This window comes from Pongo pygmaeus, chromosome 19 (genome assembly GCF_028885625.2).
Source record: "Pongo pygmaeus isolate AG05252 chromosome 19, NHGRI_mPonPyg2-v2.0_pri, whole genome shotgun sequence".
Lineage (NCBI taxonomy): Eukaryota > Metazoa > Chordata > Mammalia > Primates > Hominidae > Pongo > Pongo pygmaeus.
In genome coordinates, this window is record NC_072392.2 from 73,236,647 (window position 1) to 73,264,324 (window position 27,678).

Genomic DNA, 27,678 nt, shown 5'->3' on the forward strand with positions numbered 1-27,678 from the left:
TGGATGTTATCCTAATGGCTAGGAAAGAAGTACCACTGAAGGCTTAAATGTGGAGGATGAATTGTGGGTGAGGCACAAAGGAAGACGAGAGGCAGAAGAGCTGTTTAGAGGTTGTTAGGATAGTCCAAGGAGCATGACGATGGTGCCCCTAAAGAAGGTTCATACTTGTGGGAATGGCAAGATGTGGACAGATTAGAGAGAGATTCTAGTGTTACTAACAACCCCTTCATTGATTGAATGTGGAACCTGAATTAAAGAGTCAAAGGAGGCCAGGTACCGTGGCTCATGCCTGTAATCACAGCACTTTGGGAGGCTGAGGCAGGTGGATTGCTTGAGCCCAGGAGCTTGAGACCCACCTGGGCAACATGGAAAAATCCTGTCTCTACAAAAGAAAAGTAGAAAAAAAAATTATCCGGTCTTGGTGGCGCAGGCTTGTGGTCCCAGCTACTGAGGAGGTTCAGGCAGGAGGATCATCTAAGCCCAGGGAGGTCAAAGCTGTAGAGCTGTGATCACTCCACAGCACTCCAGCCTGGACAACAAAGTGAGACCCTGACTCAGAAAAAGAAAAAGGAGTCAAACGAATGTGCAGGTTGATGAACGGTGTTGAATGGTGTTAACTGTTAAGGAAGGGACCCCAGGAGAAGAGTTCTGGAAGGACAGTGGTGGGTTAGGTTTTGGATGTTTTGAGATCGAGAAGGTGTGGGACTTTTAGGTGGTGATATCTGGTAAATAGTTTTTGATTCCTAATTGCTCATAGCTTTCTGAGTTCTCATTTCATTTTTGAGTTTTTCCAATTCTGATTGATGTTCTTTCATGCCTTATATAATTTTATTAATGTCTTTTTAGCTCATTTTGAAATAGAAGTTGCAATTTTGATATGATATGCGGATGTCTTTCTGGCACGCTTTCATTGTCTGTAGGAATGCTATTATTTTTTGTTATTATACCTTTATATGGGATTTAACTTCTATATTTTCTGTTCATTTTTATGTAAAATTAGTTTTCCTGGTCTTTTAGAAGGAAGCATGATTTAGAGTAGCTTTTTCTAACGTCACAGAGCTTCTTCTGTTGTTTTTCTGTGGTGGTGAGAAATATGGTGGCTTGCTTTCTGAGATTTGTTGCTTTTGTTCCCTTTCCTAGCTTGTTCTGGACCATCCCTGTCCTACTGAATTTGGTCCTGCTCTCAACAGTTTCTCTTCTAGGAACTCCCTTCTAGGGACAGTGTAGGGCCCTGTCCCCAGAAGGAAGCCCTGGCAGCCAGGTCAGCTTCATCCCTTTAGACCTTTTTTTTTTTTGAGACAGAGTCTTACTCTGTCGCCCAGACTGGAGTGCAGCGGCGCAATCTCAGCTCACCACAACCTCTGTCTCCTGGGTTCAAGTGATTCTCCTGCCTTAGCCTCCCGAGTAGCTGGGACCTCGTGTGCCACCATGCCCAGCTAATTTTTGTATTTTTAGTAGAGATGAGGTTTCACCATGTTTTCCAGGCTGGTCTCGAACTCCTGACTCAGATAATCCACACACCTTGGCCTCCCAAAGTGATGGGATTACAGGCATGAGCCACCGTGCCTGGCCCCCTTGCTAGTTTTAAGTGCTGTTCTCAGTTTTGACTGTTGTGCTTTCCCTTGACTGCCTGTTGATTATTTCAGTGTTCTCCTGTTCTCAGGTCCATTTGCTTTCTCTCTGCTTTCTCCTGTGTGGACACCAGAACTGTACAGGTCCTACAGCTGTTGGTGCTTTGTTATGCACTTACATTTTGGGTCTTGGGGGATACCTGGTAACTTACTTTGTTGCAGTGTTGTCTGAAGGTTTTGGTTTCTTTTTTATTTTTTGAGACAGAGTCTTGCTGTCGCCCAGGCTGGAGTGCAGTGGCTTTGCCTTCCAGGTTCAAGCTATTCTAGTGCCTCAGCCTCTTGCATAGCTGGGATTACAGATGCGTGCCACCATGCCTGGCTAATTTTTGTATTTCTAGTAGAGACGCGGTTTTACCATGTTGGCCAGGCTGGTCTTGAACTCCTGACCTCAGGTGATCCACCCACCTCGACTTCCCAAAGTGTTGGGATTATGGGCGTGAGCCACTGTGTCTGGCCAGGGTTTTGGTTTGGGTCTCGGTTTTGCTGTCCAGAGCTCTCATTCCATGTGGAGATTGGAAGAGAGATAAAACTGTGCCACTGCCATTTTCTGAGAGTCTTCCAAGAATTCTTTTTTTTTTTTTGGCAAGTGGGTCTCCTTATTTTGCCCAAGCTGGGCTTGAACTTGAACTCACAATCCTCATCAGCCTCTTGAATAGCTGAGACAATAGGTTCATGCCACTGTGCCTGGCCAAAAAAACTTGTTAAAGAAATTTGACTGAGGGAAGGCTGAAGAGATGGTAGTTGGAGGGGTAGCTTTGAGATCAAGAGGTGATTTTGTTGTTTTTTAAAACATTAGGAGAGTATCAAATAAGGTCAAAGATTGAAGAAAAGATAAGAAAGGGGGGAAAAAACAGAGAGGGAATAGATAATAATATTGAGTACTGGTATTTTTGACTGAGTATATGAGAAAAAGTAGGAACCAGACAAGGCAAACATCTTCCATTGTAATTACAGAGAAATGGGAAGGAAAGGTATGTGCAAAGGAAGATTAGAAAGGAGGGAAAAGCCGGGTGCAGTGGCTCACGCCTGTAATCCCAGCACTTTGGGAGGCCGAGGCGGGCGGATCATGAGGTCAGGAGATCGAGACCATCCTGGCTAACATGGTGAAACCCCATCTCTACTAAAAATACAAAAAATTAGCTGGGCATGTTGGCGGGCACTCGAGCCTGGGCGACAGAGCGAGACTCCGTCTCAAAAAAAAAAGGAAAAAAAAAAAAGAGGGAATAGATAATAATATTAAGTACTGGTATTCTTGACTAAGTACATGAGAAGATGTAGGAACCAGATCAGAAGTATCTTCCATTGTAATTACAGAGAAGTGGGAAGGAAAGGTATGTGCAAGGGAAGTTAGTGTTCCCTTCTGTGTTTTGTTTTTGTGAAATAGAAGGATAGAGCAGGACAGGCACGGTGGCTCACACCTGTAATCCAAGCACTTTGGGAGGCCAGGGCAGGAGGATTGCTTGAGCCCAGGAATTTGAGACCAATCTGGGCAACAAAGTGGGACCCTCTCTCTACCAAAAATCAACCTGGCGCAGTGATGTGTGCTTATGTCCCAGCTACTTGGGAGCTTGGAGCGGGAGGATCCCTTGAGCCCAGGAGGTCGAGGCCACAGCAAGCTATGATTGCACCACTGCACTCCAGCCTGGGTAACAGTGTGAGACTCTCGAAAAAAAACAAAATAATGACATCTGCTTCAAAAAGTAAGAGAGAGTGTGTGTGTGTGTGTGTGTGTGTGTGTGTGTGTGTGTGTTTAACCCCCTTTGGCAATGGAGTAGTCTGTTGTAGGCCTGGAGAAAGCAGACATTTGAATTGATCCAGTTCCAGGCATATGGGAGTGGCAAGAGAATTGGGATGTTACTAGTAGTGATTGAAATGAATGAGCTATGGAGTCTAGGGAGAGAAGAAAGTGAATGTCAGAAAGGACTGATAGGCAGAAGTTAGAAGGATCAAGGGAATGGATGCATTAAGAAATTAGAGACGAGACAGTAAGGAAACAACTAGGAATAAGAGGCATTTTTTTAAAAACTGCATTATTGTGGCAAGGCGCCGAGGCTTATTCCTGTAATCCCAGCACTTTGGGAGGCTAAGGCAGGCGGATCACGAGGTCAGGAGATCGAGATCGTCCTGGCTAACACGGTGAAACCCCGTCTCTACTAAAAATACAAAAAACTTAGTCAGGTGTGGTGGCGGGCACCTGTAGTCCCAGCCACTCAGGAGGCTGAGGCAGGAGAATGGTGTGAACCTGGGAGGCGGAGCTTGCAGTGAGCCGAGATCACGCCACTGCACTCCAGCCTGGGCAACAGAGTGAGACTCCCTCTCAAAAAAAAAAAAGAAAAAGAAAAAGAAAAAAAACTGCTTTATTGAGATACAATTCACAGAACGTACAGTTCATTTATTTATAAAGTGCATAATTTAGCCAGGTGCATGCCTCTACTCAGCTACTCAGGAGGCTGAGGCAGGAGGAATGGTCGGCCCAGGAGTTCGAGACCAGCCTGGGCAACATAGTGAGATCTCATCTCTTTTTATTTGTTTGTGTGTTTGTTTTTGAGACAGAGTCTTGCTCTGTCACCAAGTCTGGAGTGCAGTGGCACATTCTTGGCTCACTGCAACTTGACCCTCTGGGGTTCAAGTGATTCTCATTCGTCAGCCTCCCGGGTAGCTGAGGTTACAGGTATGTGCCATATGCCTGCCTAATTTTTAGTATTTTTAGTAGAGATGGAATTTTGTCATTTTGGCCAGGCTGGTCTCAAACTCCTAGCCTCAAGTGATCTACCCACCTCAGCTTCCCAAAGTGCTGGGATTACAGGCGTAAGTCACCACGCCTGGCCCGTAAGACCTTATCTCTATAAAAAATAAAAAATTTAGCCAGGCGTGGTGGCGTGCACCTGTAGTGCCAGCTACTTGGCAAGCTTAGGCAGGAGAATTGTTTGAGCCCAGAAGGTCAAGGCTGCAGGGAGCTGTGATCACACCACTGCACTCCAGCTTGAGTAACAGAGTGAGACCTTCATCTCAAAAAAAAAAAAAAAAAAAAAAAAAAAAAAAGGAAGAAACCCAGTTCTCCCATCCTTCCCGTAGCCTTAAGCAACTGCAAATCTACTTTCTGTCTCTGTTGATTTTCCTATTCTGGCCTTTCATATGAATGGAATTATGTAATATGTAGATTTATGTGTCTGGCCTCTTTCAGTATAATGTTTTCATCTGACTTGTAGCATGTATCAGTACTTCATTCCTTCTTTCTGCCTCCCCACCCCAGCTTTATTGAGGTATAACTCACAAATAAAAATTGTATACATTTAACACATACAATGTGGTGTCTTGCTATATGTGTACATTGTGGAGTACCACAGTTAAGCTAATTAACATATCTGTCACCTCACATAGTTAACCTTTTTGTATGTGTGTGATGAGAACACTGAAGAGCTACTCTCTCAGCACATTTCAAGTTTACACTATGTTATTTATTTTTATTTTACATGGTTTAAAAAGAGACAGAACCTTTGTCACCCAAGCTGGAGTTCAGTGATGCAGTTATAGCTCACTGCAACCTCAAACTCCTGGGCTTAAGCGATCCTCCCACCTCAGTCTCCTCAATAGCTGGGACTACAGGCGTGCACTACCATGCCCAGCTAATTTTATTGATTTGTTTTTATTTTTATTTTTATTTTTGAGACGGAGTTTCGCTCTTGTTGCCCAGGCTGGAGTGCAGTGGCATGATCTCAGCTCACTGCAGCCTCCGCCTCCTGGGTTCAAGCGGTTCTCCTGCCTAAGCCTCTCAAGTAGCTGGGATTACAGTCATGCGCCACCAAGCCCAGCTAATTTTGTATTTTTAGTAGAGATGGGGTTTCTCCATGTTGGTCAGGCTGGTCTTGAGCTCCCAACCTCAGGTGATCCACCTGCTCGGCCTCTCAAAGTGCTGGGATTACAGGGATGAGCCACTGTGCCCGGCCGCCCAGCTAATTTCTAAACAAATTTTTTGTAGAGGCAAAGAATTGCTGTATTGCCCAGGCTAGTCTTGAACTCAGCTTCAAGCAATCCTCCAGCCTCAGCTTCCCAAAGTATTAGGATTACAGGCATGAGCCACCATGCCTGGCCAAGTATACAGTACGCTATTATTATTATTATTTTAGACGGAGTCTTGCTCTGTCGCCCAGGCTGGAGTGCGGTGGTACAATCTCAGCTCACTGCAATCTTTGCCTCCCAGGTTCAAGCAATTCTCCTGCCTCAGCCTCCTGAGTAGTTGGGATTACAGGCGCCCACCACCACGCCCGGCTAATTTTTTTATTTTTAGTAGAGACAGGGTTTCACAGCCCAGAGACAGCCCAGGCTGGTCTCGAACTCCTGACCTCGTGATCTGCCCACCTCGGCCTCCCAAAGTGCTGGGATTACAGGTGTGAGCCACCACGCCCGACCAGTACGTTATTAACTATGGTTACCATGCTGTACATTAGGTCTCCAGAACTTATAACTGAAATTTTATATCCTCTTACCATGATCTCATTTTCGCTACCCTTAAGCCCCAGACAACCCCCTTCCTACTCTCTGTTTCTGTGAGTTTGACTTGAGATCATGTGGTGGTTATCTTTCTGTGTCTAGCTTATTTTACTTAGTGTAGTTCCCTCTAGGTTCATCCATTTGTTGTCACAAATGTCAAAATTTTTTTTTTAGGGCAGAATTAGATTCCATTGTTTGTGTGTTCCACATTTTCTTTATCCATTCACCCAACAACAGACACGAGTTATTTCCATAGCATATTTCCATCTTTTGGTTATTATGAATAATTCTTCTACAAACATTAGTGTACACGTTTTTATGGGGACATATGTTTTCACTTCTCTTTGACTATGTACCTAGGAATGGAATTGCTGAGTCATGTGGTAACTCTGTAATCATTTGAGGAACCAGAACCGCCATACTGTTTCCAAGGTGCTGCACCATTTTACGTGACTAACAGCAGTGTATGAGGGTTCCAGTTTCTCCATATCCTTAACAGTACTTGTGTTATTTACCCAGGTGCATGCCTGTACTCTGAGCTACTCAGGAGGCTGTGGCAGGAAGATTTCTTGGGCCCAGGAGTTCGAGACCAGCTTGGGCAACATAGACCTCTAAAATTTTTTTTTTTGGCCGGGCACGGTGGCTCACGCCTATAATCCCAGCACTTTGGGAGGCCGAGTCAGACGGATCACTTGAGATCAGGAGTTCGAGACCAGCCTTGCTAACATGGCGAAACCTTGTCTCTGCTAAAAATGCAAAAATTAGCCAGGCACTGTGGCACGCGCCTGTAATCCCAGCTACTCAGGAGGCTGAGGCATAAGAATCACTTGAACCCGGGAGGTAGAGGTTGCAGTGAGCCGATTTGATTCTAGATGTCCTATTAGAGATGAGATGTTCTCTCATTCTGATTTGCGTTTCCCTGATGACTAATGATGCTGAGCGTTTTTTTTTGGTGCTTATTGGCCATTTGTGTACCTTCCTTGGAGAAATGACTATTCAGATACCTAGGCCATTTTTTTAAAATTTATTTTTAATTATTGTTTTTATTTTTTTAGAGACAAGTTCTTGCTATATTATACAGAGTGGTCTCAAACTCCTGGGCTCAAGCAGTCTTCCCACCTCAGCCTCCTCAGTAGTTGGGGACTATAGGCATCAACCACCACACTTGATCTTTGCCCCAAGTAGCTGGGATTACAGGTGTGTGCTGCCATGCCCGGCTAATTTTTGTATTTTTAGTAGAGATGAGGTTTTGCCATGTTGGCCAGGCTGATCTTGAACTCCTAACCTCAGGTGATCTGCCCACTTCAGCCTCCCAAAGTGCTGGGATTACAGGTGTGAGCCACCGCGCTTGGCCATTTTTTTTTTTTTTTTAGTTGAGATGTCAGAGTTCTCTATATATTCTGTATTCTAGATGTAAGTCCCTTATCAGATATGATTTGCAAATATGTGTTCCCTTTCTGTGGATTGTTCACTTTCTTTATAGTGTTCTTTCAAGCACAAAGGTTTTAGTTTTGATGAAGCCTGGTTTATGTTTTTCCTTTTGTTGCAGATGCTTTTGGTGTTAGGTATCTAAGAGTCATTTGCCAAACTGAGAGTCATGAGTATTTACTCCTATGTTTTCTTCTAAGAGTTTTGTAGTTTCAACCCTTAAATTTAGGTCTTTGATTTCATTTTGAGTTAGTTTTTATATGTGGGGTAAAGTAAGGGTCTAACTTCATTCTTTTTTTTTTTTTTGAGATGGAGTCTCGCTCTTTGGCCCAGGCTGGAGTGCAGTGGCGCTATCTAGGCTCACTGCAAGCTCTGCCTCCTGGGTTCATGCCATTCTTCTGCCTCAGCCTCCCGAGTGGCTGGGACTATAGGTGCCCACCACCATGCCCAGCTGATTTTTTGTATTTTTAGTAGAGATTGGGTTTCACCGTGTTAGCCAGGATGATCTCGATCTCCTGACCTCGTGATCTACCTGTCTTGGCCTCCCAAAATGCTGGAATTACAGGCGTGAGCCACTGCGCCCGGCCAACTTCATTCTTTTGCATGTGATGATTTTGGTCAAGGACTCGGGTATTTATACGTAAGGTTTTATTTTGTTTTGTTTTGTTTTGTTTTGAGATGGAGTCTCATTCTGTCACCCAGGCTGGAATGCAGTGGCGCTATCTTGGCTCACTGCAACCTCCGTCTCCCGGGTTCAAGCGATTCTCCTGCCTCAGCCTCCCGGGTGGCTAGGATTACAGGCATGAGCCACCATGCTCAGCTAATTATATTTAAGGTTTTGAAAGTGGAGCAGTTTTACTTATAATAAAGCATAGCAGTTCTAGGTAAGACTGGTTTGGAGTGCAGCCATGGAAATGGATGGCTGAAGTGCAGGTGAAGACTGACCTCAGTGCTAAAGTCTTCCCATCAACGACAGGCCTGTGGCCTCGGAGGAGCCGGGGTTTATTAAAATGAGGCTAGAGGAGTTAGATCTGGAAGAGACATTGAGAATAAGGATACCAACTCCATCTCTTAGTCTGAAATATGTGGGAAGTAGAAGAATGAGCTAAAACTTCTGTATTAGAATTTTTCAAAGGAACAGTTCCTTCAGGGTAGAGCTAGTAAGAATTGGAAAGAGTACACTGAAGTGGTGGGTGATATAGGGGAGTTTGTCTCTTCTGGAAAAAGGTTTTGATGACATCCCTTTGCCAAAGCAGTGTGACCGTGTGGTAGCACCTTGGCTTCAGTTAGACTAAGCTTTGACTAATTTGGAGCCTCCTCAGCACTATGCTATTTGTATCTGTTCTGCCCTGGAAACAAAATTAGTTTTTCACTTAAAATAAAGTTGCCTTATTTGACATCCTACCACAGATCAGAGGGTGGAGCATAAAACAAGATTTCCTTATTAATCATGTGATAATACTATTTAAAGGTATTTGAATTAAGTCAGTACGTGTGTGTAGGGAGATGGAGAATTAAAGTCACATACACCAAGTTATTGTAATTTCTGCTTGAAAATCTTCAGGGAACATAGGATCAAGGAAAGAACTGAATGATTGCCACCTACCCATCCTAGTCTTGAGGAGGAAAACTTCATGTAATTAAGGGAAATGGGAAGAATCAATGGTGCTCGGTTGTTAAAAAGCTATAGGTAAAGGCTTGATTCTGATAGTGTGGGTATAGTCAGTCTCCCTCTATTCTGTTACCTTTCTGAGAGTTCTAACCCAAAACACTCAAGGCCAAAATAGTTGACCTTTGAACGGCCGGGCACGGTGGCTCATGCCTGTAATCCCAGCATTTTGGGAGGCCGAGACAGGCGGATCACGAGGTCAGGAGATCGAGACCATCCTGGCTAACATGATGAAACCCCGTCTCTACTAAAAATACAAAAAAAAATTAGCCGGGCGTGGTGGCGGGCTCCTGTAGTCCCACCTACTTGGGAGGCTGAGGCAGGAGAACGGCATGAACCCGGGAGGCGGAGCTTGCAGTGAGCCGAGATCGAGCCATTGCACTCCAGCTGGGGCGACAGAGTGAGACTCTGTTTCAATAAAAAAAAAAAAAAAAAAAAAAAAGTTGACCTTTGGACAACATGGGAGTTAAGAGTGCCTATCCTGTCTGGGTACAGTCACTCATGCTTCTAATCCGAGCACTTTAGTGGGCCAAGGCAGGATGATCACTTGAGTCCAAGAGTTTGAGACTAGCCTGGGCGAGAAAGCAAGACTTTGTCTCTACAAAAAAAAGGACAAAAATTAGCTGGGCATGATGGCACATGCCTGCAGTCCCAGCTACTCAAGAGGCTGAGGCAGGAGGATCACTCGAGCCCAGGAGTCTGAGGCTGCAGCAAGCCATGATCACACCACTACACTCTACCCTGAGTGATACAGCGAGACCCCATCTGTTAAAAAAATAAAAGGGGGTTGGCCGGGCATGGTGGCTCACACCTGTAATCCCAGCACTTTGGGAGGCCGAGGCGGGTGGATCACGAGGTCAGGAGATCGAGACCATCCTGGCTAACACGGTGAAACCCTGTCTCTACTAAAAATACAAAAAATTAGCCAGGTGTGGTGGCGGGCGCGTGTAGTCCCAGCTACTCGGGAGGCTGAGGCAGGAGAATGGCGTGAACCTGGGAGGCAGAGCTTGCAGTGAGCTGAGATTGCACCACTACACTCCAGCCTGGACGACAGCGAGACTCCGTCTCAAATAAATAAATAAATAAATAAATAAATAAAAAGGGGCTGGGCGTGGTGGCTCATGCCTGTAATCCCAGCAACTCAGGAGGCCGAGGTGGGCGGCTTGCCTGAGCTCAGGACTTTGAGACCAGCCTGGGCAACATGGTGAAACCCTATCTCTACTAAAAGTACAAAAATTAGCCGGGAATGGTGGCATACGCCTGTAGTTCCTGCTACTCAGGAGGCTGAGGCATAAGAATTGCTTGAACCCAGGAGGTGGAGGTTGCAGTGAGCTGAGATCGCGCCATTGCACTCCAGCCTGGGCGACAGAGCGAGACTCTGTCTCCAAAATAAATAAATAATAAATATAAAGGACACCTATCCCTGTTGCAGTAAGAATTCCAAGTATAACTTTTGACTCCCCCAAAACTTAACTACTAAGTCAACTGGAAGCCTTACCAATAACATAAACAGTCAGTGAATATGTATTTTGTATTTTATGTGTATTACGTACTGTACTCTTACAATGAAGCTAGAGAAAAGAAAATGTTATTAAGAAATCATTCCCTATTAAGGAAACATACTATTCAGTGGAAGTGGATCATCATAAAGGTCTTCATCATCTTTGCATTGAGTAGACTTCAGAAGAGGAGGGGTTGATCTTGCTGCCTTGGGTGACAGAGGCAGTGGAAGGAGAGGCAGGCATACTCGCTGTAACTTCTATTGAAAAAAAAATTTGTGTAGAAGTGGACCTGAGTAGTTCAAACCCGTTGTTCCAGCGTCAACTATACCCAGATGCTGAGCAGGGAAAAAAGAGGAAGAGGGATTAATTGGCTTGTCTGGACCAATCAGGCTGACTCAGCTCTATTTGAAGAGATGGCAGAAACTTAGAGTTTGAGAGTTTCTTAATCAGGAATTCAGGAATCTCACATTGAGCCTCTTTGACCAGATTATTGGGGCCAGCCTGGGTCTTGAGTGACAGGGCAGTCTGGTTCAGTTCAAGTATCAGACCCAGTAGGAGAGTGAGAGACCAGTGTGCATACATCTACCAGGTTTCAAATGTAACCCACCAATGAGGACTAGACCACCTTTCCTTGAACCCATTTCTCTGTGTTCTCGTAGGCCTCCCTAGCCATAGCTCTGCCTCCTTAGGTCCAAATCTGGGGAGGACAAGGAGAGGAGAGTAACCCTATTCTGAAGCCAGTTCCCTTATCATGAACCTTAGCTGCTGCCTTTTCCTACCTAGAACTAGCCACACGTCCATTTCCTGGCCCTTTCTAATGGCCTAATCCTTTGTGTGTAGACCCAGCACTTTCTCTGTCATGAACAGTGTTATCCAATCTTGATGTGGTAAAAGAGGGAGGAAGATAGTAAAAAGAGAGAGAGAGCACTTGGACTAATTTTTTTCATTTCTGAAATGCGATGGTTGTACAAGTTGTCCTTTAATATTTTTTAGGTCAAATTTTTGTAATTATGTGATTCTGGATAGTTTCTGGCTGCAGGAATTTTCTGCTGCAGAAAACTAGTACTCATAGGCATAAAAAAAAGTAAGCTACTATTTTCCAACTTGAGGATAAGTGCATTGGGAAATCATGGAGTCATTATCAAGAGTTTGCACATCTGGTTGGGCGCAGTGGCTCATGCCTGTAATCCTAGCACTTTGGGAGGCTGAGGCAGGAGGTTCGCTTGAGCTCAGAAGTTTCAGACCAGCCTGGGTAATGTGGTGAAACTCTGTCTCTACAAAAAATACAAAAATTAGTTGGGCATAGTGGTGTACATCTGTAGTCCCAGCTACTTGTGGGGGCTGAGGTGGGAGGATTACTTGAGCCCAGGAAGTCAAGGCTATAGTCAGTTGAGATCACACCACTGCACTCCAGCCTGGGCGACAGAGTGAGACCCTGTCTCAAAAAAGAGTTTGCACATCTACTCATTCAGTTCTCATTATCTATAGACTAAAATATACATCTCCCCCCTTATGTACTACTATTTTTGAATATATGTAAATTAATAAAATGTAAACTGAAAGTGTTATTGAATGTATAACAGTTCGTTGTTTTTTGTTTGTTTTTGAGACAGTCTCTGTTGTCCAGGTTGGAGTGCAGTGGTGCGATCTCGGTTCACTGCAACCTCTGCCTCCGAGGTTAAAGTGATTCTCCTGCCTCAGCCTCCTGAGTAGCTGGGACTACAGGCACGCACGCATCAGTTTGTTGTGTTTTTTTTTTTTTTTTTGAGACAGGATCTCGCTCTGTTGCTAAGACTGGAGTGCAGTGGCACAATTATGGCTTACTGCAACCTCTACCTCCTGGGCTGAAATGATCTCACACCTCAGCCTCCCAAGTTGCTGGGACTATAGGCGCACGCTACCATTCCTGGCGAATTTTTTTTTTTTTTTTGACAGGGTCTCACTCTTTCGCCCAGGCTGGTATCAGTGGTGCAATCTTGGCTCACTGCAACCTCCACCTCCTGGGTTTAAGCAATTCTCTTGCCTCAGCCTCCCGAATAGCTGGGATTACAGATTCATGCCACCATGTCTGGCTGATTTTTGTATTTTTAGTAGAGACAGGGTTTCACCATGTTGGCCAGGCTGGTCTCAAACTCCGGATCTCGAGTGATCCACCTAACCTCGGCCTCCCAGAGTGTTGGGATTACAGGCGTGAACCACTACATCCAGCCTAGCAGTTGTTTGTCATTGTATGTTTTCTCAGTGAATATCTCATGGGGATCCATGAAAATTTTTAGATCCTAAAAAGGGGTCCACATAATCAAAAAGGTTGGGAATTTCTGCTCTAAGCCATTTTGAGATGGGAGAGTTCACAACTTAAGTCAAAGTATATTTATTAGGCACTGCATGTTTAAGAGGCAATTCATGGGCCAGGTACAGTGTTCATGCCTGTAATCCCAGCCCTTTGGGAGGCCAAAGGAGGAGGATTGCTTGAACTCAGGAGTTTGAGAACTGCCTAGGCAACATAGCGAGACCTCGTCTCTACTAAAAATAAAAAAAGTCAGCCGGCTGTGGTGGCATGTGCCTGTAGTCGCAGCTACTTGGGAGGCTGAGGTGGGAGGATCACTTGAGTCCAGGAGATTGAGATTGCAGTAAGCCATGATTGTGCCACTGCACTCCTGGGCAACAGAGCAAGACCCTGTCTCAAAACAGAAAAAAAAAAAAGATAATTCATGGAGAGAGAAATTATCAAGGAAGATTAAGCTCCTCTTATATGTTAGGTATTGTATAGTAAGTCTCCCTTCCATTCTTATCCTCTGGGCCCATTAGAGGCTGCTGCTGTTTTTTTGTTTTTTTGAGATGGAGTTTTGCTTTTGTCACCCAGGCTGGAGTGCAGTGGCATAATCTTGGCTCACTGCAACCTCCACCTCCCGGCTAATTTTTGTATTTTTAGTAGAGACAGGGTTTCACCATGTTGGCCAGGCTGGTCTCGAACTCCTGACCTCAAGTGATCTGCCTGCCTCGGCCTCCCAGAGCGCTGGGATTACAGGTGTAAGCCACTGCGCCCAGCCTGCCACTTTTAATAATTCTTGCATGTGTTCCAGGAATACTTATGTGGATATATATGTATGTATGTGTGTATTTTTTTTAATGTGATATTTTTAAAATAGTGTCTTTTTTTTATTATTACTATTTTTTGCGACAGAGCCTTGCTCTGTCGCCCAGACTGAAGTGCAGTGGCGCGGTCTCTGCTCACTGCAACCTCTGCCTCCCTGGTTCAAACGATTTTCCTGCCTCAGCCTCCCGAGTAGCTGGGATTACAGGTGCCTACCACCACGTGCGGCTAATTCTTGTATTTCTAGTAGAGATGGGGTTTTGCCATGCTGGCCAGGTTGGTCTCGCACTCCTGACTGCAGGTGATCTGCCTGTGTCGGCCTCCCAAAATGTTGGGATTACAGGCGTGAGTCACTGTGCTCGGCCAAAATAGGATCTGTATCTTCTAGAAATATGGGTAAGAATATCGATTTGTTTGCTTTTCAGTTCTATGTTGTACTAAAAATTTATCGATAAATGTATTCCTAAAGAGTAGAAAATTGAGATGCAGCCAGGCACGGTGGCTCACGCCTATAAACCCAGCACTTTGGGAGGCCAAGGCGGGCAGATCACGAAGTCAGGAGTTCAAGACCAGCCTGGCTAACATGGTGAAACCTGGTCTCTACTAAACATACAAAAATTAGCCAGGCGCGGTAGTGGGCGCCTATAATCCCAGCTACTTAGGAGGCTTAGGCAGGAGAATTGCTTGACCCCTGGAGGCAGAGGTTACAGTGAGCTGAGATTGCACCACTGCATTCCAGCCTGGATGACAGAGACTCTGTTTTGGGGTTGGGGGCAGTGGTGGGAATTAAAATGCACCATTCAGATCTTATGTGCATCGCTGACAGGGAAACTTTTTTCAGGGTGAAGAAGGTGAATACAGTGAAGAGGAAAACTCCAAAGTGGAGCTGAAATCAGAAGCCAATGATGCTGTTAATTCTTCAACAAAAGAAGAGAAGGGAGAAGAAAAACCTGACACCAAAAGCACTGTGACTGGAGAGAGGCAAAGTGGGGACGGACAGGTTAGTACATTCCACAGTCCTCCATTTTAGAGGCTGGAATAGAGATTCTTGAGGCTTGAAAGAGTAAGGATCCCTTTATCTGTCCTCTAGGAGAGCACAGAGCCTGTGGAGAACAAAGTGGGTAAAAAGGGCCCTAAGCATTTGGATGATGATGAAGATCGGAAGAATCCAGCATACATACCTCGGAAGGGGCTCTTCTTTGAGCATGATCTTCGAGGGCAAACTCAGGAGGAGGAAGTCAGGTAAAAGCCACTTGCTGTTGCTGCTGTCTAACATGTATTTTAGACATGTAGGCCAGGTACTTTGATTTGCCTATATTTCATTAATACAGCATTTTAAGATAAGTATTATGATTATCCTTATCATACAAATGAGGAAAGTAGGCTTAGAATATTTGGTAACTCTTGGTGAGGCAGCTAAGATACAGACCTAGGGCAGTTTGTTTCCAGAACTCATCTTCTCTTAATTATTATACTTTTGCTTTTCTTAGTCTGAGGTGTAAGCCCTCTGAGAAGTGAAATACTTGCATAGGCTGCCTTTTAGGAGAAAGGAGATGTTTCAAAGGTACTGAATGGCATGAAATGAAGTCTTTTTCTCATTTCTGTGTCTGTTGTATTTGAGCCCAGCAGGCCCCTGAGGTTCTGTGATTCACACTTGCTTCGGGGAGGCCTGTTTTTTATAATCTCTTTGGGATGATGAGGAGACTACATAAAGTTCCTATTGTCCCCCTGCCTGCCTGACCCATTTTGTTCAAGAACATCTCTACTTGGAGAATTCTGCTGACCCAAGACACTTTTCCTTCATTTTATCCAGACCCAAGGGGCGTCAGCGAAAGCTATGGAAGGATGAGGGTCGCTGGGAGCATGACAAGTTCCGGGAAGATGAGCAGGCCCCAAAGTCCCGACAGGAGCTCATTGCTCTTTATGGTTATGACATTCGCTCAGCTCACAATCCTGATGACATCAAACCCCGAAGAATCCGGAAACCCCGGTGAGGACATTTTAGAACATAGACCGGGCTGGGCATGGTGGCTTACGGTGGCTTACACCTGGAATCCCAGCACTTTGGGAGGCTGAGGCAGGAAGATTGCTTGAGGCCAGGAGTTCAAGACCAGCCTGGGGAACATAGTGAGACCCTGTCTCCAAAAAAAAAGAAAAAAAGGAAAAAAAATGGAGCGTGGACTATTGATGTGTTTTAGAAAGAACTCTCTTTGCTTTTCTTTTTATTTATTTATTTATTTAAGACAGAGTCTCGCTATGTTGCCTAGGCTGGAGTGCAATGGCATGTTCTCGGCTCACTGCAACCTCCACCTCTTGGGTTGAAGTGATTCTCCTGCTTCAGCCTCCTGAGTAGCTGGGATTACAGGCGCGTACTATCGCGATCGGCTAATTTTTGTATTTTTAGTAGAAATGGGGTTTCGCTATGTTGGCCAGGCTGGTCTCGAACTCCTGGCCTCAAGTGATCTGCCTGTCTCGATCTCCCAAAGTGCTGGGATTACAGGCCTGAGCCACTGTGCCTAGCCTCCTTTTGTTAATTTCTTTTTTTTTTTTTTTCGAGACGGAGTCTTGCTCTATGGCCCAGGCTGGAGTGCAATGGCACGATCTCGGCTCACTGCAACCTCCGCCTCCCGGGTTCAAGGGATTCTCCTGTCTCAGCCTCCTGAGTAGCTTGGGATTACAGGCGCCCGCCAACACACCCGGCTAATTTTTGTATTTTTAGTAGAGATGGGGTTTCACCATGTTGGTCAGGCTGGTCTCGAACTCCTGACCTCGTGATCCACCCGCCTCGGCCTCCCAAAGTGCTGGGATTACAGGCGTGAGCCATCGCGCCCGGCCATGTTAATTTCTTAACAGTTTCTTCATTCCATTTTTTGTAGATATGGGAGTCCGCCACAAAGAGATCCAAACTGGAATGGTGAGCGGCTAAACAAGTCTCATCGCCACCAGGGTCTTGGGGGCACCTTACCACCAAGGACATTTATTAACAGGAATGCTGCAGGTACTGGCCGTATGTCTGCACCCAGGAATTATTCTCGATCTGGGGGCTTCAAGGAAGGTCGTGCTGGTTTTAGGCCTGTGGAAGCTGGTGGGCAGCATGGTGGCCGGTCTGGTGAGACTGTTAAGCATGAGATTAGTTACCGGTCACGGCACCTAGAGCAGACTCCTGTGAGGGATCCATCTCCAGAAGCAGATGCTCCAGTGCTTGGCAGTCCTGAGAAGGAGGAGGCAGCCTCACCAGCTGCTGCTCCTGATGCTGCACCACCACCCCCTGATAGGCCCATTGAGAAGAAATCCTATTCCCGAGCAAGAAGAACTCGAACCAAAGTTGGAGATGCAGTCAAGCTTGCAGAGGAGGTGCCCCCTCCTCCTGAAGGACTGATTCCAGCACCTCCAGTCCCAGAAACCACCCCAACTCCACCTACTAAGACTGGGAACTGGGAAGCTCCAGTGGATTCTACTACAGGTGGACTTGAGCAAGATGTGGCACAACTAAATATAGCAGAACAGAGTTGGAGTCCGGGGCAGCCTTCTTTCCTGCAACCACGGGAACTTCGAGGTAGGTATCATAGGATTGGTGGCTAGCTTTTTTCCCCTTTGCGTCATCAGGTTTAGGGGCATGGGACTTCTGTCTCGGGAATGTGGTGTCTGACAAATGTCTACTTTTTCTTTTTTTTTTTTGAGACAGAGTCTCACTCTTTTGCCCAGGCTGGAGTGCAGTGGCGCGATTTTGGCTCACTGCAACCTTCGCCTCCCAGATTTAAGTGATTCTCCTGCCTCAGCCTCCTGAGTAGCTGGGGTTACAGGCGCACACTACCATGCCCACCTAATTTTTTTTTTGTATTTTTATTTATTTATTTGTTTTGAGATGGAGTCTTGCTCTGTTGCCTAAGCTAGATGCAGTGGCGTGATCTTGGCTCACTGTAATCTCTACCTCCGGGTTCAAGTGATTCTCCTGCCTCAGCCTCCCGAGTAACTAGGAGTATAGGCGGGCACCACCACGCTGGGCTAATTTTTGTATTTTTAGTAGAGACAGGGTTTCACCATGTTGGCCAGAATGGTCTCGATCTCTTGACCTCGTGATCTGCCCACCTTGGCTTCCCAAAGTGCTGGGATTACAGGCGTGAACCACAGCCACCGTGCCTGGCCTTTTTTTTTTTTTTTTTTTTTTGGTGACAGAGACTTGCTCTGTTGCCCAGGCTGGAGTGCGGTGGTACGCTCTCGGCTCACTACAACCTCTGCCTCCAGGGCTCAAACAATTCTCCTGCCCTCAGCCTCCTGAGTAGCGGGGATTACAGGCTCTCACCACCACACCTAGCTAATTTTTTTTTTTTTTTTGAGACAGAGTCTCGCTGTTGCCCAGGCTGGAGTGCAGTGGTGCGATCTCGGCTCACTGCAAGCTCCGCCTCCTGGGTTCACGCCATTCTCCTGCCTCAGCCTCCCGAGTAGCTGGGATTACAGGCGCCCACCACCATGCCTGGCTATTTTTTTTTTTTTTGTATTTTTAGTAGAGACAGGGTTTCACCGTGTTAGCCAGGATGGTCTCAATCTCCTGACCTCGTGATCTGCCCACCTTGGCCTCCCAGAGTGCTGGGATTACAGGCATGAGCCACCGTGCCTGGCCCACACCTAATTTTTGTATTTTTCATAGAGATGGGGTTTCATTATGTTGGCCAGGCTGGTCTCGAACTCCTGACCTTAAGTGATCCACCCACCTCGGCCTCCCAAAGTGCTGGGATTACAGGTGTGAGCCACTGCGCCCAGCCCCAGCTAATTTTTTAAAAATTTTTTATAGTGATGGGTCTTGCCATGTTGCCCAGGCTGATCTTGAACTCCTGGGCTCAAGAGATCCTCCTAAAGCGCTGGGATTACAGATGGAAGACACTGCACCTGCCCAGTCATCATTGAACCTCCTGAGTACAGGATCCTTTTCCACAAAAAGTAGAAGACGTTATTATTTGAACTAATGGTTAAATATTTGAAGGCAGAAATTTATTCAGTTGAATTTTGATCAAGATCTTCTCTAATATCATTGAAAGGCAAGCCTCCCTTATTTCCTTAATCTTCTAGAGACAGATTGCCCAATAGAACTTTCTGTAATGATTGTACTTTTGTGTTTTTGTTGTTGTTGTTACTGTTTATGTAGATATAGTTTTGTTTTTTTTTTAAGATGGGTCCCACTTTGTCACCCAGGCTAGAGTCTGGAGTGCAGTAGCGTGACCTTGGTTCACTGCAACCTCCACCTCCAGGGCTCAAGCAATCCTCCCATCTCAGCCTCCTCAGTAGCTAGGATCACAAGCACACATCATTACACCTGGCTATTTTTTTTATTTTTTGAAAAGATGGGGGGTCTCATTATGTTTCCAGGCTGGTCTTGAACTCCTGGGCTCAAGCAGTCCTACCTCTGCCACCCAGAGTGCTGGGATTATAAGCATGAGCCACTGCATCCAGCCGGAATTGAACTTTTAATTAATTGAAACTTAAGTGTCCACATTTGGTTAGTGGATATCATATTGGGCAGCATAGTTTTAGAGAGTAAGACCTACCTATTACCCATTTTGCCTATTCTGGTTTGTTTTTCTCCAGCCAGATAGATCAAAGGATCTTCCCTTAGTCTGAAATCTTAAATATTGGAACTCCTCATTTGGAGTTGCAGCACCGTTCTTACTATTGGAGGACAATCTCTAGAACATTCCTTTTTGTCTTGAGTCATTTTAGCCAGAGGAGAATCTCCTCTCAAACTTCCAACCCATACCCCTGTGAATGGGATATAATCAAGTAGATTTACAAAGCATCCCTCCCTTGTCCAGCTATTGCTCGGAAACTCTTGGGCTGAGATTTTTCAATATGTTGGATAATGTAATGTGCTAATTTATAATCTCCCAGGGATTCTATGCAGGGAACAATTTGATAGGAAAAATTTGAACTTGATTTTCTTCACTGAAGTCATTTTATTTTTCATGTTCAAGGGCTTTATTGCTATATTAAGATGGCAGACAGTGGGGACAGATTTCTAAATGCTGGTGTTGACAGAAAGCAGAGATAGTTTATAGAGAATTTTATTAGTTAAAAGAAAAAAGGCATTCCTTATGTTGACACTTAAACCTGTCTGTTGATAGTATCTTTGAGTCCCACTCACATATGTCTGATCTGCAGAAGTGACTTTTTTGGTGTATTACAGGTATGCCCAACCATATACACATGGGAGCAGGACCTCCACCTCAGTTTAACCGGATGGAAGAAATGGTACAGAAGGAGAAAGGGGTAGATGGGGGAGGGAGCTGCCTGTTACTCAGCTTGTTCATTGTTTAAACCAAGATAAGGTCTTTTTTTTTTCTTTTCTTTCTTTCTTTTTTTTTGAGACAGAGTCTCACTCCGTTGCCCAGGCTAGAGTGCAGTGACGGGATCGCGGCTCACTGCAAGCTCTGCCTCCTGGGTCCCAGTTCAAGCAATTCTGCCTCAGCCTCCCAAGTGGCTGGCATTACAGGCATGTGCCATCATGCCCAGCTAATTTTTGTATTTTTAGTAAAGACAGAGTTTCACCATGTTGGCCAGGCTGGTCCTGACTCCTGACCTCGTGATCCACCCACCTTGGCCTCCCAAAGTGTTGGGATTACAGGCATAAGCCACCACACCCGGCCAAGATAAAGTCAGTTTTTCCATTGATTATCCATGTTTCTTTTAATTTGGATCTCAGAAATGTAAGGTAGAAGGTTTAGGTTCAAATCTTGATATCTTTTCATTATTTTTCAGCTCACTTTGCAAATACCCATTAAATACCTGCCATGTACCAAGTATTTTTCAACACCTAAAGGAAGGTAGGACTTGATATGAGAGCCCTCTAGAATTCTTATTGTTTAGGCCTCTTTCTTTGTTTCAGGGTGTCCAGGGTGGTCGAGCCAAACGCTATTCATCCCAGCGTCAAAGACCTGTGCCAGAGCCCCCCGCCCCTCCAGTGCATATCAATATCATGGAAGGACATTATTATGATCCACGTGAGTTTTTCTTACTGTTGGGGTACTTTTCTTGGCAGGGTCAAGTGAAGTAAGATACCAGGCTCCTGGCTCCTGAATTTCTCTTCTGACCTCTTATAGTGGTTATCAAACATTGTCTGGTTGCTGTTTTCTTCGCATGGAATATTGAGAACATCTTTTAAAGGGCTTGGGGAACAAGGAGACTTGTCCATGTGATGTGAAGAGTAAGGGTTTATGAGAGTCCCAATGTGATATCTTACAGTGCAGTTCCAGGGACCAATCTATACCCATGGTGACAGCCCTGCCCCGCTGCCTCCACAGGGCATGCTTGTGCAGCCAGAAATGCACCTTCCCCACCCAGGTAAGCTTTGTGTCTCTGCTTATATGCTTCCAGTACCTGAGGATATATGTTGGGAGTGCCACAAAACCCATCCTCCTGAGCTTTGTGCTGCTAGCCTGGGAGTCTGGCCATCCTGGCTGCTTGGACAACAAATTCCTCTTGTGTCCATCCTGAGGACTTCCATTCTGAGCCTGATGATACTGAGCAGTCCAGCCGGGCCATCCTATGAAAATGATGTTAATTTTTCAGTTTTTTTCTTCTCCTTATCCAGGTTTACATCCCCACCAGACACCAGCTCCTCTGCCCAATCCAGGCCTCTATCCCCCACCAGTGTCCATGTCTCCAGGACAGCCACCACCTCAGCAGTTGCTTGCTCCTACTTACTTTTCTGCTCCAGGCGTCATGAACTTTGGTAATCCCAGTTACCCTTATGCTCCAGGGGCACTGCCTCCCCCACCGCCGCCTCATCTATATCCTAATACACAGGTGAGATGGCTAATGATCATGTTTTTCTAGATACACATTCTTTAATTCAGACAGGAATGTGGTATGGGGAGAATGCTAAAGGAATTTGAGAGAACATTTCAGTGCCACTGATTTGTATGTGACACCAAGACGCCTCTTAGTGGTCAGGAGCTGGAAATGCAGCTTATGTAGTGCCCATCGTCTTTATTCTTTTCAGTTTTTTTCTGTGTCACCCAGGCTTGGAGTGCAGTGGCGTGATCTCGGTTCACTGTAACCTCCACCTCTTGGGTTCAAGCGATTCTCCTGCCTCAGCCTCCTGAGTAGCTGGGATTACAGCGCCTGCCACCATGCCCGGCTAGTTTTTGTATTTCTAGTAGAGATGGGGTTTCACCATGTTGGCCAAGCTGGTCTCAAACTCCTGACCTCAACCGATCCACCTGCCTTGGCCTCTGAAAGTGCTGGGATTACAGGCATAAGCCACCGCACCCAGCGTTCAGTTTCTTTAATGGTGTTTCTTTCCTGTGTTGTGGTACATCATAGGTGGCAATAACTGCTTTTTACTCTATTGCATAAAGAAGCTGTATTCTACTCCTTATCACCCCTACCTCTGTCCTGCTTAACTTCCACCACGTTGACATAGTATCTGTAGTGTCGCTACTGAACTCAGCCTTTTCCATTTGTCAGCTGATGGTAGGAATTAGAGAAGGCTGGGCAGTACTTTGAAGAAATAAAAACCAGAGCATAATAATGACAGATTAAGGCAAAAATGAACAGTCACTTTATTTTGAAGGGTGGGCAGATTAGATATTTTTAAAATTATAAATTCCCCAATTTTCTTGTGGCTGAATAATATTTCCTGTCCATCATAGGTTGGATGAATTCATTCCTAACTTTTTCTTCTCCTGGCTTGTGGGGTCCCAGGCCCCATCACAGGTATATGGAGGAGTGACCTACTATAACCCCGCCCAGCAGCAGGTGCAGCCAAAGCCCTCCCCACCCCGGAGGACTCCCCAGCCAGTCACCATCAAGCCCCCTCCACCTGAGGTATGAGAGTTCCTTCCTATACTTAATGCACATGCTCCGTCAGTGGGCTTTCCTTCTCCCCAGAGGATTTTCCTCATTTTCTGGGTGTGTTTCTCTGGAAAACAGTCTTTTTGTTATGACCTGATAACAAATTCCAACTTTATTATTTCAGGTTGTAAGCAGGGGTTCCAGTTAATACGAGTTTCTGAATATTTTAAATCTTAACATCATATAAAAGTAAGTGCACAACTTACTGTGAATATTCTTAAAACTAATGCTCACACTTGCTTAACAAACAAAAATCACCTAATTAATGCTTTTTTTTTTTTTTTTTGAGATGGAGTGTCTCAGTCTGTTACCCAGGCTGGAGAGTGCCGTGGTGCAATCTCAGCTCACTGCAACCTCCATCTCCCGAGTTCAAGCGATTCTCTTGCCTTGCCTCAGCCTCCTAAGTAGTTAGGATTACAGGCACGCACCACCACACCTGGCTAATTTTTGTCTTTTTGGTGGGAATGGGGTTTCACCATATTGGCCAGGCTGGTCTTGAACTCCTGACCTCAGGTGATCCACCTGCCTTGGCCTCCCAAAGTGTTGGGATTACAGGTGTGAGCCACTCCACCCAGCCTCTAATTAATGCTTTAAGTTATAATAATCATGGGATATCTCAGGAGGCTTAAAGGAGTCCTGAAATTTGCCAGTTTGTTTGGCAAGTGTATTGGGCAGGGTTGAAGTAGAAACGATTGTTAACATGACAATTTTCAATTGGGAAGCTACAAGGAAAAAATACAGGAAGGCAGTCAAGGAAAAGGGAAATCTAAATTTGAGATGTTATAGCAGAAAAAACCAGTTCTAAAGATCATAGAGGAGAAAGACTGGGGGTTTTGTTGCTTTTGTTTAAGGACATTAGTTAAAACACATTATTTAGAAATGTGGCTTTTTGAAAACAGCTTGTAAATGCCCAGAAGGCCCACTAACACTTTGGTGGTTCTTCCCTTTTTCCAACCCCTGTCAGAACAGCAGAGGTGAGAACTCAGAAGAGAAATACAGCTGGCTATCTACTACCAGAAGGGCTTCAAAGATATAGGGTGTCTACCAGCAAACAGCTGAAAGAGGAGGACCCCTGCCTTCCTCTGAGGACAGGCTCTGGAGAGAGGGAGAAACAAGTGGACCTCGTCCCATCTTCACTCTTCACTTGAGTTGGCTGTGTTCGGGGGAGCAGAGAGAGCCAGACAGCCCCAAACTTCTGAGTCTAGATCCAGAAGCCCATGTCTTCTGCTGTTCTTCACTTCTTCTGGGAAATTGAAGTGTCTTCTGTTCCCAAGGAAGCTCCTTCCTGTTTGTTTTGTTTTCTAAGATGTTCATTTTTAAAGCTTGGCTTCTTATCCTTAATATTATTTTAATTTTTTTTCTTTGTTTCTGTTTCTTGCTCTCTCTCCCTGCCTTTAAATGAAACAAGTCCATTCTGGTTTTCTAGCCCCTCTGGATTCCCTTTTGACTCTTCCCTGCATCCCAGATAATGGAGAATGTATCAGCCAGCCTTCCCCACCAAGTCTAAAAAGACCTGGTCTTTCACTTTTAGTTGGCATTTGTTATCCTCTTGTGTACTTGTATTCCCTTAACTCTAACTCTGTGGAAGCATGGCTGTCTGCACAGAGGGTCCCATTGTGCAGAAAAGCTCAGAGTAGGTGGGTAGGAGCCCTTCTCTTTGACTTAGGTTTTTAGGAGTCTGAGCATCCATCAATACCTGTACTATGATGGGCTTCTGTTCTCTGCTGAGGGCAAATACCCTACTGTGGGGAGAGATGGCAAACCAGATGCTTTTGTGAGAAAGGGATGGTGGAGTGAGAGCCTTTGCCTTTAGGGGTGTGTATTCACATAGTCCTCAGGGCTCAGTCTTTTGAGGTAAGTGGAATTAGAGGGCCTTGCTTCTCTTCTTTCCATTATTCTTGCTACACCCCTTTTCCAGTTGCTGTGGACCAATGCATCTCTTTAAAGGCAAATATTATCCAGCAAGCAGTCTACCCTGTCCTTTGCAATTGCTCTTCTCCACGTCTTTCCTGCTACAAGTGTTATAGATGTTACTACCTTATTTTCCCCGAATTCTATTTTTGTCCTTGTAAACAGAAGATAAAAACTCCTGGGCTTAAGGCCTAAGGAAGCCAGTCATCTTCTGGGCAAGGGCTCCTATCTTTCCTCCCTATCCATGGCACTGAACCACTTCTCTGCTGCCTCTGTGGAAGAGATTCCTATTACTGCAGTACGTAGATCTGCCAGGGGTAACCTGGCCACTGTCTTTGTCCTTCTACAGAACCTGAGGGCGAAGATGGTGGCTGTGTCTCTCCCCGGTAATGTCACTGTTTTTATTCCTTCCATCTAGCAGTTGGCCTAATCACTCTGAGTCACAGGTGTGGGATGGAGAGGGGGGAGAGGCACTTAATCTGTAACCCCCAAGGAGGAAATAACTAAGAGATTCTTCTGGGGTAGCTGGTGGTTGTGCCTTTTGTAGGCTGTTCCCTTTGCCTTAAACCTGAAGATGTCTCCTCAAGCCTGTGGGCAGCATGCCCAGATTCCCAGACCTTAAGACACTGTGAGAGTTGTCTCTGTTGGTCCACTGTGTTTAGTTGCAAGGATTTTTCCATGTGTGGTGGTGTTTTTTGTTACTGTTTTAAAGGGTGCCCATTTGTGATCAGCATTGTGACTTGGAGATAATAAAATTTAGACTATAAACTTGGCTCCCTTGCCAATGTTTTGCATGAGTCTTGATTTGGGAGGGAGGGAAGAGGACTCCCTAATTCCCCCACAGGGTCATGGTCACAACTCAGGTCAGCCCAAGTTGTGAAACAGAAGCCCAGAGAGATAAGGAGCCCCTATGAGGCCATAAATGTGTCTCCACTCCCCATCAGTTATCTTTTTTAACCGCATAGATCACCAGGATATCATGCCATCCCTTAGACTGGAAGTGTCAGGGACAGAAAAGTAGTGAGATGCTGCTTATTCACATGAGCATCTAGTATCGCTTATGGCTTCCTTTGTGTTTGGCAAGTAAGTTTCCCAAGGTAATATGCCATCAGATGTCAATATAACTATACCAAGTCCTGGGCTGGGAGGAAGTACAGGTAGCTAGCTTTCTTGAAAAGTAAAGATGCTGCCGGCCGCGGTGGCTCACGCCTGTAATCCCAGCACTTTGGGAGGCCGAGGTGGGCGGATCACGAGGTCAGGAGATCGAGACCATCCTGGCTAAACAAGGTGAAACCCCGTCTCTACTAAAAATACAAAAAAATTAGCTGGGCGTGGTGGCGGGTGCCTGTAGTCCCAGCTACTTGGGAGGCTGAGGCAGGAGAATGATGGGAACCTGGGAGGTAGAGGTTGCAGTGAGCCGAGATTGCGCCACTGCACTCCAGCCTGGCCGACAGAGTGAGACTCCATCTCAAAAAAAAAAAAAAAGGAAAAGTAAAGATGCTGACACTAAAATATTCAGGACCACACAGTCGTAGGGAGACTATCAGCTCAGGTAAGGGGAAGGGAAATTTTTTTTTTTTTTTTGTATTTTTTAGTAGAAATTTTTGTATTTTTTGTACAACAAATTTTGTATTTTTAGTAGCAATGGGGTTTCACCATGTTGGCCAGGCTGGTCTTGAACTCCTGACCTTAGGTGACCTACCTGCCTTGGCCTCCCAAGGCCAAGTCTGAGTCTGTTCTTAATGTCCTTGCCAGTGACTCTCCACCCTACCAGATCCAATGTCACTTTTTTTTTTTTCTGAGACAGGATCTTGCCCGTCACCCAGGCTGGAATGCAGTAGCACAATCATAGGTCGCTGCAACTTGGAGCTCCTAGGTTCAAGCAATCCTGCCACAGCTTCCCAAATAGCTGTGACTACAGGCCCACACCACCATGCCCAGCTAATTTTTTTGTTTTGTTTTTAGTAGAGACGAGGTCTCACTGTGTTACCCATGCTGGTCTGGAACGCCTTGGTTCGAGTGATCCTCCTGCCTTAGCCTCCTAGAGTGCTGGGATTACATGTGCAAGCCACTACACCCAGTCCCAATGTTCCTTTCTTATAACAAATATTTTGCAACACTAATATCCCAAAGTGAAATGAACAGATAACATAACCGTCTGGACATATGATTTCAAAAAACAAATCAACTGTGGGTCATAATTCAGTTTACCTAGTCCACTTGGCCTTTGATGCTTAGAGGGCAGTTCCTACCTTTGAAGTGACTTTTTCCTCTAGGTCCTGGGTGGGATGGAAGTTTACTACAGAAGCTATCTCTGGTATGGGAGAGCAACTTTCATATGGAGCTGGCAGCATTTGTTGGGTTTCACAAATCCATACACTGGAGGCGTGGATGTCATAGTACATCTTTTTTTTTTTTTTTTTTTTTTTTTGGTCTTGCTCTATTGCCCAGGCTGGAGTGCAATGGCACAATCATGGCTCACTGCAGCTTTGACCACCTGGGCTCAAGCAATCCACCTACCTCAGCCTCTCAAGTAGCTGAAACCACAAGCATGCACCACCACACCTAGCTAATTTATTTTTGTAGAGATAGGGTCATTGAATTCCTGGGCTCAAGTGATCCCCCTGTCTGGGCTTCCCAAAGTGCTGGGATTACAGGCTTGAGCTGCTGTGCCCAACTATTGTACATCTTATAAAGACAGATGGGACTTCCCCCATATCTTGGTGCTGGTGCCACAGCCAGAGGACTGTGACTTTTCCGAGCCCCGTCCCTAATTCCTTTTTTTTTTTTTTTGTCGACTCAGGCTGGAGTGCAGTGGCACGATCTCGGCTCACCACAACCTCCACCTCCCGGGTTCAAGCGATTCTCCCGCCTCAGCCTCCCAAGTAGCTGGGATTACAGGCGCCCGCCACCATGCCCCGCTACTTTTTTTCTGTATTTTTTGTAGAGATGGGGTTTCACCATGTTGGCCAGGCTGGTCTCAAATTCCTGGCCTCAGGTGATTGGCTCAGCTTGGCCTCCCAAAGTTCTGGGATTACAGGTGTGAGCCACAGCACTGGGCCCCTAATTCCTTTTTAAATCATGTCAGTTTGCTTCTCTTCCCCA

General features: G+C 45.5%; 1 protein-coding gene across 2 annotated transcripts in view; it reads left to right on the forward strand.

The window, feature by feature from the left end:
• Nucleotides 1–25,341, forward strand: part of CASC3 (CASC3 exon junction complex subunit) — a 32,001-nt gene extending 6,660 nt beyond the window's left edge. Inside the window, exons 4-14 of one of the 2 annotated variants that reach the window (XM_054459821.2) lie at nucleotides 14,657–14,815; nucleotides 14,906–15,057; nucleotides 15,629–15,805; nucleotides 16,692–17,371; nucleotides 19,994–20,058; nucleotides 20,693–20,807; nucleotides 21,049–21,147; nucleotides 21,398–21,612; nucleotides 22,513–22,635; nucleotides 22,787–22,851; nucleotides 23,627–25,341. In XM_054459821.2, coding sequence (XP_054315796.1) covers nucleotides 14,657–14,815; nucleotides 14,906–15,057; nucleotides 15,629–15,805; nucleotides 16,692–17,371; nucleotides 19,994–20,058; nucleotides 20,693–20,807; nucleotides 21,049–21,147; nucleotides 21,398–21,612; nucleotides 22,513–22,635; nucleotides 22,787–22,810 — 1,809 coding nt within the window. In that variant the 3' untranslated portion in view covers nucleotides 22,811–22,851; nucleotides 23,627–25,341. The remainder of the gene's footprint in view (nucleotides 1–14,656; nucleotides 14,816–14,905; nucleotides 15,058–15,628; nucleotides 15,806–16,691; nucleotides 17,372–19,993; nucleotides 20,059–20,692; nucleotides 20,808–21,048; nucleotides 21,148–21,397; nucleotides 21,613–22,512; nucleotides 22,636–22,786; nucleotides 22,852–23,626) is intronic. The other variant, XM_054459822.2, reaches the window with a different exon arrangement.
• Nucleotides 25,342–27,678: the final 2,337 nt, after the last annotated feature.